This window comes from Struthio camelus, chromosome Z (genome assembly GCF_040807025.1).
Source record: "Struthio camelus isolate bStrCam1 chromosome Z, bStrCam1.hap1, whole genome shotgun sequence".
Lineage (NCBI taxonomy): Eukaryota > Metazoa > Chordata > Aves > Struthioniformes > Struthionidae > Struthio > Struthio camelus.
In genome coordinates, this window is record NC_090982.1 from 74,848,995 (window position 1) to 74,866,492 (window position 17,498).

General features: G+C 36.3%; 1 protein-coding gene across 5 annotated transcripts in view; it reads right to left on the minus strand.

The window, feature by feature from the left end:
* LOC138060842 (nipped-B-like protein) overlaps window positions 1-17,498 on the minus strand; it is a 153,874-nt gene that overhangs the window by 86,868 nt on the left and 49,508 nt on the right. For all 5 annotated transcript variants that reach the window (XM_068927022.1, XM_068927019.1, XM_068927020.1 and 2 more), the window contains exons 2-4: window positions 7,237-7,380; window positions 4,449-4,614; window positions 3,168-3,298 (exon numbers count right to left, since the gene is read on the minus strand). In XM_068927022.1, the coding sequence (XP_068783123.1) occupies window positions 3,168-3,298; window positions 4,449-4,614; window positions 7,237-7,300 (361 nt within the window). In that variant the 5' untranslated portion in view covers window positions 7,301-7,380. The remainder of the gene's footprint in view (window positions 1-3,167; window positions 3,299-4,448; window positions 4,615-7,236; window positions 7,381-17,498) is intronic.

Genomic DNA, 17,498 nt, shown 5'->3' on the forward strand with positions numbered 1-17,498 from the left:
CCCCTGATTATTACAATATTTACACAGGAAAACCTTATTTCAGAAACCCTCCCTCTCACCCTCTTTTCTCTTTCACCTTTCCCCAGCAGAGAAGAGCTGGGCTAATCCCCCTGGAATGCAGCCGCTCCTACCCTCCCGTAGGTGTGAAGGGCCACATTCCAAGCACATGAACGCACCAACTAGCTGAGAAAAGGAGTGACAGTCTCTAGTTATGCTGAAGAAATCCGAGACTTTTATACTTCAATACATAGGTCATTCCGTTGTCTTGAATAACGGAAGGCGGATCCTCAAAACTCCTGCAAAGTTTGTTTAAACGGACGCTGGTTACCTTGCAGAGAGGCAAGGGAAGAGGAAACTCCAGTCCGCAGGTACAAATCACAGAGCTGCATGGCAAGGTGCCTATGGGCATTTTCTATATAGTCGTTTTCAGGTAGAGAAAGTTCCATGTGTGGCCATTCTACATTTGTTCATTCCCACCAGGCTATGGTATATCCACCAACTAGTTAAAAAAATTTTTTTTAGTCAAACTACTAACCCTTAAAATTCACATACGGAAAGCTGACAAAATGTGCCCATATTAAAATATATATAGATACTGTAAAGACAGAGTTTCATTTCATGCTTAGAGCAGCGATTGTACTTTTAATATACATGAAAGACACTTTCATCTATCTTATCCTCCCCAATTTACAACACACTTCAAAGCACGCATGTGGTACTTGTCTGGTTTAAAACAGTGACAGAAAATTTACAAATAAACCTGCTTGCTTCCATAATTTAAGAAAACTAACACTTACTCTGTGACAGCCAATTCTCTTGTCTCTTTCTCTCTCTCTCTCTCTCTCTCTCTCTCTTTTTTGGCAATCTAGATAGCTTGAAAAGAACAGTCTCTCCAAAGTTTCCAGACAGATAACAAGTCTGCCTGGTAATGAAGTAATGATGAAGGAGAAAAAAAAAAAAACATGGCCCAAAAATTTAGTCTAAAATCAGTTTGCCTGTGGCTATTAACGCTAAAACATCTTATTTGTATTTGTATATTTTTTACACTGTTGTCGTATCACTCTAGAGGAAATTTACAGCTTCACTGTACATTTCCATAACTTAGATATTGAAGAATTTCTTTTAACTGCAACTTTAATTCTGAATGACGGTAACATTCAGTTTTGAAGAAACACCATTCCAGTAACAACATTCCAATAATATTTTTCCCTAACACATACTTCCAATCTCAACTATAATTTTTGTTTGTTTGTTTGGAAAAAAAAGTGATACATTAATTCCTTTTTAACATTCCTAATAATTGCAAAAGAATGTGTTAGATAAAAACACAGCTTAAGATCACAGGTAACACCTTGTATGGTTAAACTTTATTTTAATATCATGCCTGTTGAAGCTGAGACAGCTGACCAACAGGTGATTTTTGCAAACACATAGGTAACTATAATCAAGAGACAGACCAGGAACAGTTGAACATTGCCACTATGTTACCTGAGACCAAAAATGCCAGCTTTTTGGGGGAGGGCAGGGCAGGGAATAGGACAGTCTAGTAGTGACTTCACTACATATTCGACTCACTAGAAGGTGGGGAGATATCAGAAAGCATCTAGGCTTTCACCTCCATTTTTGAAGTGTATAGTGTACCTTAAGGAAAGCGAAAGAGAAGAATCTGAAATGTTAGAAGAGAGAATCAGAAAACAGAAAGCCAAGCAATGCTGCCCTAACACATGAGTATAGCCTGCTTTGGCCTTAGAGGGCTGAACTGCACATATTAATAGACAGGAAGACCACCATAATTTACCAGCAACTAGCTTAAAGACTCACCTATTTCCAGATAAGAGTGCTAGCTTTTTCAATTGAAAATACATTCACACTTTGCCCAACTTTTCCAAACATTCATTCCAGCACCTTCTTCCTCTCAAAATACTGCGTCTATAGATCTGCTCATCCCTTATCCCCCCCATTTTCTCCAGTCTTCTGGAATCACAGTTATGTCACAATGTTTGCGCTGGTACAATCATTCAGGATAAAGTAAAACTAAAGTTTTAAGTTAAATATTCAAGAAAGTTTTAAAAGCATGATCTCTTCTGGTTCTCTGAAACGCTATGTTAACGTAACATCAACCCCTAAAGTTTGATATCGAGTTGTCGTATTTAACTCTTTCCTAATATCTTCCTTCTGAAGTAGCTTTGCTAAAAATATAGGCGCTCTTATTTCATTAAGAATTGTTGAATCAAGCTGCAAAAGGCATTCCCCCCAGTAAAATTCAGAAAATAAATCTCTCATTTCTGCACTGGCCCAAATTATTTCATTCCAAACTGCTGCAAAATCCTGATTCACATACATGTTCTCCGTGGGACCACTGTGCAAACTGGCAATATGGTCACGACTCTTCCCACAGCTAGAAAAATAACATTCTATCGCTGCTCTTCATCAGACTAACCAAACACAGAATCTGGAGACCGCTTTCACAGCACGGTTCAATAAAGTTCTAAATATTTAGCACTGCCCTTAAAATCTCCATCCAAGAAAAGACCTGTACTCTGCAGAGGAACATTATGTGCTCCGTCCTAAGTTCTATTCAAATATCATATGGCTTTTTACTCGCTCCAGCAGCATACCCACTACACCTCAAAAGAAAATTAACTATAGAAAAATTAAATTCTGTAGGGCTTCACAAACCGCTGAGAAAAGTAACAAAAGAGAGGAGATGCTAGGCATGGTACATTCAACCTTATTCCTTGCTCCAGTACTATTAAGAATTACTACTATTATGGCACAGTATAATTGCATAGATTTTCAGTAAGACCAAGGCATATTTTTCCAAACTACAATTGTTTATTAAGACAAATACGGAAATCTACCCACAAAAAAAAATCAACTAAAGTGATTGAAAAATGGAATTCAATCAATCCTTCTCCTAGAAGCTAAATATTTCTAAGGATATTAAACATTATCTTTACAAAATATCCAGTGGAGTATATTTCCAAGTGTACTCTAATAGGTTCACCCTTAGAAGATGTTAAGATATATGGCTTGATATTGTTAAAAGATACAAAGTAAGGCATAAATGTCATGCATGTGCTCCATATATGTTTGTGGTTAGGTTCAGTTCACTAAACTTCAAGAACAATATAAACTGAAATCATTAAAAAAAAAAAAATCCTTACCACTTTGTACCCCGTATCTGTTTTGCATGCTTTTCTCCCTGAAAACATTAGGATTCCTTGCAAGGATAGCCTGCAGCAGGACTGGTATATCTCCCTCTGGATCATCACTGCCAAGGTTATCTTTCAATTCTCTGGAATTGTAGAAGTAAATAAAAAAGCAAACGCATTTTCAAACTGTAAGAAGTTACAGGTCAAGTAAAAAAAACCCTATTCACTATTAAGGTATAGAAAAAACCCACACAATTCTGCAAAAGACTGTTCCCTGCCTCTATTTTCATTTCCCCCCTTTCTTTAAGGCATAGAAGAAGAGTTATTTCTATTAGTCTTCAAAATTATTTTCTATTAATAAGCTCCTACATATACACGGCTGTCACTTTCAGTCCATTATAAAGTTTCTTATGTCTACTTTTGTATCTTTATCTTCTCCACAAAAGAACAATGCTTTGGCGTAACAACCAAGAACATACTACTGGAGGAATGAAATTAAGAAATAAGAATTTATAGCGTTCAGGTCGCAGCCAACACTTTGTGAATATTTTATTTTAAAAATAGAAATGGCTGTATCTGTGACATCACAGGATTCCTTCTGAACCATCAAACATGTAATAGATTTTTTTTAAATGCACTTCTGCTTTATTATTTGTTTTGAGGACTTTTAGAAACTACTTCTGTTTGATCAAAACAACTGATTGGAACACATAGGGAAAAAAAAGAGCTATCAAGACAAGCCAATTCAACAGACCCAAGGAACAAATGAAAAAATAAAATATACGTTTAGAAAAAAGAGGATACACTAGCATACTTACTAGTTCAATTCTTATGTTCAAGATCTAATCAGAATTGCCACGAGCCTTATTAGAAAGTTCTTTGTGTAATATTAGGCATATAATTCTACTATATCTTTGTATTTGTCTATATGTACTATTAATCAAACCACAACACAAATGAGTACTGCTCAAGCCAAAATACGAGGTATGCCCTCATAACTAATAAGCACAGAAGCAGCAGTGGATGTGTAAAAAAGCAAAAAAAAAACAAACCAAACCAAAAAGACATACACAGTAACAACAACAAAAGTTATACATAAGGCTGCAAGACAATTATTAATGCCGTGATTTACTGCAATAATTAACTGCTATTCAACGGTAGTCTGCTAAGCAAGCCTAACAAAAAACCTGTATGTTCTTATTTTCAGACTGTCGTGAAAATCTTCCTTCTCATTTTAATCTCAGGGAATAAAGATGCTGTTCTGATATAAGAGCTAAAGTTCAAAATACATACATGTGGTCTGTTGACACCTGATTGAGACTGTGTACGAGCTGTGAAACCAGATTTTCATCCCTACAAGCCAGAAGGCAGTTCACCTCTTCTGCTATCCGTCCATTGAAGAGCAGGCTTTTTGTTGTTGTAGCAGGTAAAGGTGATGGAAGAGGCAGCTGGTTCAAAACTGTTATCAGAAGATGGAAACAAGTTCAGAATCATTTCACTGAACGCAAACATACAAAGATAGATGCATCTTAGTTCCTCATACGATCAGTAAAGAAAACCTAACAACTACATTTGAGATGTACGGAAGATTTTGTATCTCAAATGCACATAGACAGATTGGACCCTGCCTTTTAAACAAAGTAATGCAGACAAGTCCTCAAACTATATTACTTAAATATTCCAATGTGCTAAGGTAAGTCCTATGAATAAAAACACATTTTTAACTATATAGAGTATATAAATATTAAATCTGTTAAGACAGTCTTCCCTTGTAACTGAAAGTATTTGATAAAAAAGGAAAGAAGGAAATGCAAAGTCACTGTAGTCGCACATACGACAGTAATTTCATTAAGCATATATTAGTTTTCTACTCTCATCTGCATGTTTAATTAGCATTCCCACTCTGGAAGCCAACTTAAGCCTCTAATTCGCAGTTTCTTCTCCTGCTACTTTCATTTCTATGCAAGTTGTCTTCTCAAAAAAAGGCTAGTATTGTTGGTTGGTATGAGCACTAAAATGTCAATTCACTCAATACACCTATCCACAAAGCTTGGTAAAAAGATTTAATTGTTTAATGAAAACACTTACCACAATATTTAGATCAGATTATAAGTGAGCATACTACACTTTCAAAGGGCATTCTTAGGTCAGGCACAGCAAGGAAGTGTACAAAATAAGAAGCCCTAACCAGATCACGGGCCGGGCTATACAGACAAGAGGAGAGTAAGCTAGAAGAGATCAAAAAGCTAGCTATACAGAGATAAGTCATCTTCATGAGTCCTAGATAATAATGCTTCTGACTTCAAGTTCCAAGGCTGATTAAAGCTCTGAGGTAAAGGTTTTAAGTGATCCATTTCAAATAGCCCCCCAAGAGCAACCTTAAGTAAAATATGTTCTTTTGTCTGTGCCTTTACCACTCAAATTTTGTATTTTGAAGTAAAAAAATATGGGAAAAAATTACAGTAGTTTTTGTTCCTATATAATGTATGCCATTAATGTATTTAGAAAGAAATTGCAATTCAATAAGTGCATAATATACTAAAAATTATTTTAATTAATTGCATTAAATTACCCGGAACGTGCCAGAAACCAGCAAAGAGTTAGCAAAATATGCTTATTTTAAAAACAAATTCATTTATTAAAACAGTATAAGTTTCATTCAGCTAGCAAACTGAGCCTCTAGTCGTCATGTCCTCCATGTTTTTAGACCATTAAGTCTTGTCTTTTGCAGTTCTTTTTTTTCACGTTCCTTTCAGTTCCTTCCTTTTTTAACTACTCTCGAGTTTCTAAGCATCACAAAAGTTACTGCAGACAAAGAAATACTGCACCTACTACACCAGCTAATGCTACCAAAGGTTGTTTAGTATTTTGAAAATTCTTGCGCCAGGAGTTTGACCAGTGACTTCCACCAGTTACGTAGAGAAAAATAAAAATGAAACGAAACAAAACAAAACAAGCCTGCCCACAGCCCAGAAACTTATGCTTTGCATCCCAATGGCTTATTAGACACACATGAACACAGATGTATACACATATACATATTCAGCAGCATCTTTCAATTTTATATTTAAGAATTTCAGCAAAAAATTAACTATTATTCTTTGCTTGAATACAACTGATTTTTTTACTGTATGCATTTAAATTCAGTTATTGGGTATCTCTCTCCAGTGTCTCTCGGAAACTCCAAATTTCAACAGTATAATAATAAAAATGAGATTAGAAGTACTATCTGGGTCATTGAGTCCAATTATCCCCTAAGACAGACCATTGAACTATATACTCTTGCCTGTACTTCCTAAACAAGATATATCTTTGTCCTCACGTCTCTTATTGGAATGGTTGTTCTAGAACCTCACTACAGTAATAAAAAACATCCTACATGTTTCCAACCAAAATTTATTTTTGGTCAGATTATAACCATTTGGTTTTTTGCCAATATCATCCTTTAATATTAATAGCTCCTTTCTTTTCTTTGCATTTTGTCTTCCTGCTATATTTTAAAGATAGCATGTATATCTCAGCCACTCGTTCGTAGGCTGAACAGCCAAGCAACAAGGCGGGTGAGCTTCTTTTTCCCATTCTAGTAGCCCTTCCTTGCACCCGTTCCTGCTACTTAGAGTAACTTTTTTGGATCTTGTCCAAAGCTAAGGAAATAGGTTTCAAGTATATTCAGCATATTCCACAACTCTCTTTGGCTGAACGTCAGTCTAATCTCTCTCTTCAATGAAGATGAGACATAAGTTTTAAAGAGGTTTTTTATCATTTTTGTTTTTCTTATTTGTGGAAATCCCAGATGCGTTATTGAATGATATGTTGTATAAACAATGAATTACCTAAGATCCATTTCCCCCCCCATATTTCACCTTATGTTATGATCAGCATATTTCTGTTTGAACATAATTTAAAAATCCAAACAATGACAACATTTGCATTTTTAATAGCAAATCTAATTTTGAACAGGTTTACTTTAAGAAGTAACCTTTAAAATAAAAGCATTTTTCATATTTGAAAATACAGGTAATTTACCAAAAACGTAGAAAACAACATAGGAAAGAGGAGAGAAAAAAAAAAGAGTACTTACGGTCTGTAAGACTAGCAATCCCTGCAAGAGTAGTGATGGGAACATGAGGCATATCCCCATTCATCCTGAAGTTCTGGGATGGTAGTGCCTACACAGATATTTTAGTTCAGGTGCCAGCTATCATTACTTCCCATCTCCCAAGCACTAAAAAAAAAAGCACAAACAAAACAAAACAAAAAACCCTCAGTTTGCTTAACATAACCTTAAATTCAACAACATAAATGAAACGCAGATCATAACCTCCACTGGTGAAGTAATTTCGTCAGCAGTGGGTAGAACAATATAATATTTAAATACTCAAACAGCATTAAGCAATCACCAGGCAAGCTTCTGGTCTCAGAAGCAGACCCCTTCCCCAAAAGATGCAAGATAAGGCAATCAGAAGAAAATTTGCTCAGGTTATACCTAAGCCAATAGTCAAGTTGTGATAAAGGAGCAAAGACAATTAAAATACGATGAATTTTATAACTTATTTTGAAAGAAAAAAAATAGATTAACTCCAAAAATGGTAGTAAAAATTCTGTTGGTTCATGCTGCAGTGGGCAGCACTTTCTCCACCATCAGTTTAGGTATTCAGCTGCCATACTGACTTCCCAATTTTGGAGAAAGAGGTATTTTTCATACAGAAAGGGGTAGCAAATATAGAAGGGCTAATATAGAGATACAATATTCAAGGAGGAGATAAAGTAACAAATATAGAATCCTAATGTATTTTAAAAGAAGTGGTTCTTCCAAAATTAACCTGAAAATCTCTCTTTAACACTAAACATAATCTGGTCAAACAACTACCAGGAACCACCACAAAAGGAAGATGTTTAGTCACCACTGAACTAGCTTGAACATTTCCTGTAAAACAGTGAGACTTGTATACAACTACTGAAAAAGTATTTGTCCACTCAGTTTTCACTAACTGTAGCAATTTCAACTGCAGTTCCAAAAACTGTAAAAACTTACAGAGATACATCTACTATTGTTATTCTAATGATGGAAAAAGCTGAGCATGGTATTGGCTAAAGGTAGACAAACAAATTAAATTAAGGGAAAAGCACTTCGTATACATACTTTACCTAATTTAGACAGACATCTGTATCAATAGTTTGTGAAACAGTAAGACGACGTCTTCTGTAAGCATTTATGTTCTCTATTGAAGATGCTGAAACCATGATTTGTATACTTACTTTACTAACCAACATTTCTGTGAATATAACATATAAGCCAAAAGATCGCTGTTACTTCCTGTGAGAACTCTCTCTTTCTTATGCAAAATCAATGGTATATAGGATATTACTGCTAATTAGTATGCACAGAGTTCAAGCAACACAAGGAAATTGAATATTATAGGTCTTCTTCCTGCTCTTAAAAGTTTTCATGAACCACTGAAATTAACTCTTCAAAGTTTCCCTATCTATATACAACTGAATTATTTGGGGGGTGGGGGTGGGGGGGAACAACACTGAGGTTAAACAGAACCGACAGTGAGTTGACTTCCTTTGTTGCACCTGCCACAGTTTCATTCTTACCACTAAATTATATTTGCTTATTAAAAATACAGCACACTACAGGTGCAGAAATTTAGTTAAGGAAACTGCTGCAGATAGATATACTGTGTGGTTTTCTTTATCCAGGAGAAAAGAATCTTCAAACACCCAGAGCAGTCTCAAATGCTGCTCAAAGTTCTTTACTTGAAACAGTCACCAATATACGCAGAATTTCAGTGGTTTCTCAGTTCCATAAATAAGTAATCCTTGAAAAGCAAAAACAAACTAACTTCCCATGAGTCTGCAACAGTATCCCACAAGGACTAATAACCCTTTTAGAATTTCAGTTTTCACTGAAAGGTTAGTAATGAGAGACCACTTTTCACATATAAATTGTGTGTGCAACAGAAAGCTCTTATCTCATGATCTTGCTTTTCCTAACTGCAGCTGTACCAAAACTGACTCAAGTCATGTCAGTAGTCAGTATTACTGGAAATCCTGCAGGCAACGCTAAAATAAGGAAAAAAAAAAAAAAAAACACTGAGCATTTTTACTTTACTTAGCCTGGGAAAGCTACAGACATCAGAAACAGTCACTATTAATGTGAATTTTTCTTTTGTATTATCACTACAATAGTTAAATTATATCGCTATTCAGTGGGAAAAACTCCTCACAAACCAGACTGTTCAATTAGAAACCATCTCCACAGATATGCGATAGGAAAGCAGAACTGCCAAGATATTGCACTTTTCACATCCCAGGAAGAAGACCTGAGACTGGAGCAGGTACACAGAGCAAGTACGACTGAGGAACTGCAAACTTTCCTTGTTAAGAGGAGACTAGAAGGGCTTAGGTTTGTTTAGTTAACAAAACGCAGGTCAAGAGGGAATATGGTTCCTCTCCCTAAGGCACTCAAAGAAGGCTGAAAAGGAAGAAAGCTGAAAGGCAAGGCTAACCCAACAGTGAAAGGGGGCATGAACACGTGCAAGAGGGAAATTAGAACAGAATTTCTCAGTCAGAGCAGACAGTCTGGAACAGCTTTCTGCTATAAGTACTGGTAGAGAGATAAGCAACATCATTACTTTAAAGATGGGTCACGCACATGTCACGGAGTAGTCAGCACGGATTCATAAATGGGAAATCATGCTTAACCAATCTGACAGCCTTCTACGATAGAATGACTGGCTGGGTAGATGAGGGGAAGAGCAGTGGATGCTGTCTACCTTGACCTGAATAAGGCTTTCGACACCGTCTCCCATCATATCCTCACAGTCAAGCTCAGGAAGCAAGTGCTGGATGAGTGGAGAGCAAGGTGGATTGAGAACTGGCTGGATGGCCGAGCTCAGAGGGTTGTGGTCAGTGGCGCAAAGTCTATTCAGAGGCCTGTAACTGGTGATGTCCCCCAGGGGTCAATACAAAGTCCAATCCTGTTCAGTCTATTCTTCAATGGCCTGGATGAAGGGACAGAGCGCACCCTCAGCAAGTTTGCTGATGATACAAAACTGAGAGGAGTGCCTGATACATCAGAGGGCTGTGCTGCCATTCAGAGGGACCTCAACAGGCTAGAGAGATGGGCAGAAAAGAACCTCATGAAGCTCAACAAAGATAAGTGCAGGGTCCTGCACCTAGGGAGGAAGAACCCCATGCACAAGTAAGTACTGGGAGCTGACCTGCTGGAAAGTAGCTCTGTGGAGAAGGACCTCGGAGTCCTGGTGGACACCAAGTCGACCACGAGCTAGCAACGTGGCCTTGTGGCCAAGAAGGCCAATTGTATCCTGGGGTGCATTAGGAAGAGTGTTGCCAGCAGGTCGAGGGAGGTGATCCTGCCCCTCTACTCAGCCCTGGTGAGACTGCATTTGGAGTACTGTGTCCAATTCTGGGCTCCCCAGCACAAGAGAGACATGGAGCTACTGCAGCAAGTGCACTGAAGGGCTACAAAGATGATTAAGGGACTGGAGCATCTCTCCTATGAGGAAAGGCTGAGGGAGCTGGGACTTTTCAGCTTGGAGAAGACAAGACTGAGGAGGGATCTCATCAATGCATACAAATATCTAAAGGGAGGGTGTCAAGAGGATGGGGCCAGACTCTTCTCCGTGGTGCCCAGCAATAGGTCAAGAGGCAACGGGCACAAACTGAAGCACAGGGGGTTCTGTCTGAACATGAGGAAAAACTTCTGCATTGTGAGGGTGACAGAGCACTGGAACAGGTTGCCCAGAGAGGTTGTGGAGTCTCCTTCCCTGGAGATATTCAAAACCCACCTGGACGCAATCCTGTGCAATGTGCTCTAGGTGACCTTGCATGAGCAGGGGGGATGGACTAGATGATCTACAGAGGTCTCTTCCAACCTCAACCATTCTGTGATTCTGTGGAAGGGATAGATGATGCGGTTGCCTGCTCCAACAGGGAAACAAGTGTAACGATTCATTCAATCTTTTACAGTACAATGTTTTTTCTAAGTATGATGATGTGAGTAAACAGATGAGAGTAGACAAAAGACAAAAAGAGACTGATGGGATTAAGCAATGGGATTAGTTTATACAACCAGTATAATATGGGGGAAAAAAAAAAAAACCGAAAAAACACATAGCAATATTTGAGCCCAAATATTACATCTGTTGTGCAATGACCAAAACACAACTTGCAAAAAAGGTGGGATTCAGTTCCAGAACTAGATACAGAGGTCTAGTGAAACCAGAGCTAGAAATCAATGTCACCGAGAACACTACTAAAAATCACTTTTTTAGTGAACCCAAAATAACAAGCAGTTGGGGGTGGGGGAAAGAGATTGCTCAATGCAGGATAGGTTCTTTCATACAAAACAACAGAACAGTATGGAAAAATGGCTTAAATGATGGATAACAAGGTTTTTTTCCTCCCCTGGCTGTTACATTTGTTTAAAAAGTTGTTGTACAGTGCAGTAGCCCACAATTAGTTCAGGAGGATAAACATTTATCCATATTTAGAAAAATTTACATTATCACCTTTCTGCAGTAGCTATTACTGAATTTCTACTTGTAGATTTTAAAAAAGAAACTATTCATATCAGCCGAATTAAGGAAACTAAAGCACTGCAAAGCTCTTGAACAACACAGAGTGTAGCTGTTAGAGAAGAACCACTCCAACTCATGCATACGTAAAGCATGTCTTGCATCTTCAGTATACAGCCTTGTTTAGAATCTTGCTGTTCTACACGAAACAATGGATACTGTAAAAGACATTCCAGGGAGGAAGAAATCACAGAGCACAAAGGAAGTGATACAAAGAATTGTTTAGTGAAAGGAAAACAGTGAAAGGGGAGGGTGCATTAAGAATAATATACGAAAAGAGATGATCATAATACACAACAACAAAGCGAAGCCAGGCCAAGACAGGAATGAAGGTAATATTAAAAAAAAAAAATTAAAGTTTACGCTATGCAAAGTGCTACACAGTATCACCAGTGAACTCTGGTGACAAAATGCTGCCTTTCTGGGCAGTTCTATTTCAAAAGAACCGTGTTCCAAGAAGTTCAGAGGTTCTCAAAGTGCTGGAAAAGCATTTTAAAAGAAAAATGGTGGACAAACTAAAAATAGGAACTCTGAGAGCAAAGCTTATTGTAAAATTACAACACCCAAACTGTGTTGGATATTATACTGCTATACAAAAGTGACCACATTAAAGAGCTTAAGTAGTATAGTGACAGGAAGACAAAGATAAGGTTATAAGTAGACACACAAATTAATTGAGGTATGTTAAAGGTAGCTGCAAAAGGGGAAGGAATAAACTGCTGATAATATCCACTGTAGATACAAAAAAGTAGAAATGGGCTTCAGTTTCAAGTAAGATAGATAACAAGTTAGAAATTATTTTCTCTCCCGTATCAAACGGTAAATATAGTCAAACTGCAGAACGTCTTCTATCAGGAGGCTCAGAATCGTCATTGCAAATTCAAGCTACAAAAATATTTGTCAGTAGTTTACCAAAGCTGATGCTACTACATGGATCGGATAACTCTGAGATGCCTTTCAGTCCTGTTCTTAGCACTCTTCCAATTTCAATATTTTTAATTCAGTATTTTAAATAAAAAACCCTCCCAGTACTAGCGCCTTACTTTCCACTCCATTAAGGAACCACTGGTTTCTTCTCCTCATCGCAATCCGACTTCAGAAACTGCTAGCTGAACACAATTCCAATTTGAGTTCTCAAAGAAAGAACAGAAGCTTGCTTAGTTAACTACTACTGGGTTTGCTTTAATATTTTAATAACTGCCAATCCTTTTCCATCATTTACATCTTACCTATTAATTTCCTATTTATTTTTTTAAACTATCCATTAACTATCCACTACTCCTACTATACCTTACATACAGCCCGTTTACTCAGTGTATATAATTAATAAAATTTTCAAATAAAGTTGCTGTTAAAACAAAGGTGGCTTTCTTTATAAAATAGCTAAAAAGTAACAAAGATTATAAAATGCTACAAATCTTCCAAGATGCAGAAACAACTATTTAAGTAACTCCTGATTCAGGAAGACCCTCAGAAGCCATCAATATCAAAACTATATACAATGAAATTCAGTTGACCATATTAAAACAACATTTTTCCATATATTTCAAAAATTATTTAAACCTACATGAGTCAGAAAATTTTAGTTCTAGTTCTAAACTGCTGTAGAGACATACTGAAAAGAGCACTGTTACAATAATAGATAACAGCAGGGACATCATCTTTCAGTATATACTTTGTACCAGCTTGGGCACACATTTTTGCTGTGAAAAGATCTTAACTTTTATGCTAAAAAGCATAAATGCAAAGTTTCTTTTTTTTTTCTCCCCGGAAGACTGAGCATCTGAAGGTCAAACGGTGCCACTCATTATGTACCTGGCTCATATCCATTTTAGTCATCTCTTAAACGCTACCTGATTTTACTGTAAAATACCAACATTCATTTCCAACGTTCTCTGCAACAGACGCCATCACTGTTACTACAGTATGTGTAATTAAGTTATTGCTACCTTTCACTTCACCTGCTTGATGTGGCCTCCTTTTTTCCTCATATTATTAGACAGTAAGTCCCTTATGCTAAGCACTGTAAATACATATAGCAAGACAATCAGTCTCTGGGAGACTGGTCCTTGTTTGGGGTTTAGTCTAGGTGCTTATTTTAATTAAGCTACTGGATTTACAAAGTACTGATTGAACTTTTTTTTTTTTTAAAGCTACACAAATTTAAAGTGCTATTTCTGTGTTTTATTTCCTCCTCCTTTTTATTTTTGTCAATTATGTACATTCTCCTTTACTGCAAATTAACACTTCGAAGACAAAACTCCTACCACAGTTAAATTTAAAAAGTTTAAAAACGTGGAAATTAAAGTTCATACGTGACTGGCATAACAGTACATAACTTGAAAAATACTGGTTACTTTAAATGGTGACTATATGACTTAACAAGATTTGGACTGTTTCATGTGGCTCTTCTTTCATCTCTCTATATATTGAGTTTCTAACCACAGTATTGGGTTAATGGTTGAGTCTAAGAGTAACAGAAAAAAAAAGTCTCTTTAGAGTGAATGGATAGAAATGGATAAAATTAAGGGAGGAAAGGAATACAAAAATAAGTTGTGAACAATTTGGGTGAAGAATTAACAATCACCCAATGAAAAGACGACAGACCAGAATCAGAAAAAGGATGCAAGAAATAGAAAATGTAATTATAAAAATATTTTTTGAGATATTCCAGCATCTGACCATCACTGAAACAACCTTATGATTCTGGCTGTTGGTTGCCAAATAAAGTTCCAGCCTTGCATATACGAAATGTTTCCTCTTGGTTGAAACATGTCCTCCTCTCCTTAACAAAAATACCAGATCTTCTATGGCTTAGCTATGGGAATGCATGAGTTTGATGGAAAATAAAACAAAGGGAAAAACATGTTTTTATGTAGTTATACACGGCTCAGTAGTAACACAGGGACAAGTAACCAAGCTTAGTATTCAAGCATTTAGTATTCATTCATTCAAGAATTCAGTGTTAAAATGTTTCACTCCTCATTCTCTTAGCGTATTCCTAATCTTGCTATATCTTTAGATTTACAAAATAATATATGTATGACTGATCTAATATAGTTCTGAAAAGTAGATTAAAGATAAAACTAGGTGAATTAAAATTAAGTTTAAAGGAAGGCTATGCTATTACGTCTCCATATCTTTTCTTTTTAAAAATCATTCTATTCAAATGCTTTACATACAGTCAGATTTCATTTAGTCTAGACTCTGTAACCTTTTAAGTATTTTAAAATCTAAAAAGTGTTTTTCGTTTCTTATAGGTAGGGCAGCATTGTATTGATGTAACCACAGCACCATGATCAAAGTTTGATCACTGCAACTGTGCACTCACAAAGTAAATCAGCACAATTCAACTATGTTAAATGAGCAGTGGACTTTTTTTTTTTTTTTTTTTTTTTAATCAGCAAACACGTCATCATAAATCTAAAGAGAGCTTGCCTCATAGCTCGTTTTAAACTTCCACATTTTGCAATCAAAAAGTTTTCACTTAAGGAAGAACAGAGAGGGTGGGAGGCAGAGGGAGAAAATGAATGAATGAGTGAATATCCTCTAGTTTTCATTCAAATAAGACACACTGACTGAGTGATTTGCACAGATTTACCCACAAGAGGGCGTATTTCTGATTTCCAAACTACAGCTACAGTTTCATTCAAGGACAGTACCTATGTTACATGTCTCTAAATGCTTATAAAAATACTAAGAAAGGATATATGGTTGCCAAAACATAGTCTAATAGTTAACTTCTATTAAAAAAAGCATACACACATGTACATATACAAATTATACATATATGTATACAGACAGTCACTTAAAAAAAATATAGAGTGTCTTAATACCAATTCAAACTCAGGAAAAAAATCTATATTAAAAGTAAACTATAATTAATCATTGAAGCAGCCGCCTATGTTTAAAAATGTAATGGGAGAAACCACAAAGCCACCTGATATGCATCTAAATTGGCGGGGGGGTGGGGATAGAGAGGATCCAGAAGAATCCTTGTTAACAATTAAAAATACATGAAAACACATCAGTATTTATAAAAGCAAGCTCACACTATATAGAGAGTACTTCCATAATATTAGCTACAAAATAATTAAGTTTGAAAATACAGCTACGGAATTCTGGGAAGCACAAAACCAGACCAATTCCAGAGTACTAGCGAAAGCCGTGCGTTTGGTTCATGGGGTGATCAGCCAGCTGAAAAATCTGAGTGATGTTGACAAAGTAAAATTTAAGTCTGAGATAAAAAAAAAAAAACTAAAATAATTTCTAAATCACTATTAATACAATGTATTTTCCTCAACTACTCCAATAGTAGCTGTTCAAATCACTACAATTAACTACCATAAGAAAGGAAACCTTAATGAAAAGTACTGTGCTGGGCCATCTAAGTTGCTTCTGGATAATAAAGCAACCTCCAGAAAGACTCTAGAGCAATCAGCTGCTTCCTCTTACCTGCTCCTGCCACCATCCAGTGCTCTCTACTGGTCTATTAAGTACCAATGACTGAGATCTCTGCTGCCCATGTGCTACTGGTGGCAGTGATACCACAGCAAATGGCAGCAGAAATACCAGCAAAGGTGATGGAAGCATACCAAGTATGAGGGGACTATGAATTCAAGGAAAGAGGACCCTTAATTTTTGCTGTGAAAAGATCTTAACTTTTATGCTAAAAAGCTTAAATGCAATTTAACATGCACAGTTTCTACCAGGCTAAACTAATAACAAGCATAACTGTGCTTTACACCTGTAATTACTCTTCCTTGTGGGGGGAAGAACTGACACAATCAGACCACCACAATAAATCAGATAAAGTCATGTGCAGACAGCAAATACCTATGAGATCATTCTAGTTTCCCAGATCTACACTATATGAATGTTTAGCAGGAAATGTTGACCTTTCTCGCTACCTTGCGATTACAAAGGGTGAAAATTCATTAGAACACAGTTTCCTGAAAAAAAAAAAAAAAAAAAAAAAAGGATAGGTACCTAATAGCATTAGGACCCTTTTCTGCTAAAGTCATTTCCTTTTTTAAACACAGGAAACTTTTCCTATTTATTCATTTTAATTTGTATAAAAATTAAAAAGTACTCATTAACAATGCACTGCACAACCCTACCAAGTTTTAAATGAATTTAAAAATAACACCTTAAATATTTAATTCAGGTGCCTTAATATTAAGAACTCTTCAGTATAAGCCTGTATCAACAAAAATATATTGCAAGCACAAATAGACTTTGAGCAGCAAGTAATAGCCTACTCACTTAGGCAATACAACCTGTTTCAGAATTCTGAAGAAAATCAAATTATATTTATAAAAAGTGTCCTGATGATCAACAAATACAGCTTACTTCAGCCAGATTTGAAAATGTAAATGCCAGAGTTACTGATTTTCATGGAAAATGCCCAATGCATCCATGGAGCTATGTAAATAACCAAGAACACTGTTCCACAGGAAAATGTATTTCCTGCTATTTCATTACAGAATGAAGGCAAAATAGAATCTGTTTGAAGAATCTTATTGTTATAGCAGCTCAGTTGTCTCCTTAAAACATGTGAACTAGCCTTGTACCTGACTCCAAAACAAAACACTAGGTTCTTCCACATTAGAAAAGCGATACAAGATCAAATCTTACTGCTAAGGCAGCAAAAAACACACAACCTAGATAAAAGGTTTCATATGTTTTTAAAAGATACATTGTAAAAAATGTTCAGTAATATTTGCAGCAAAAATAA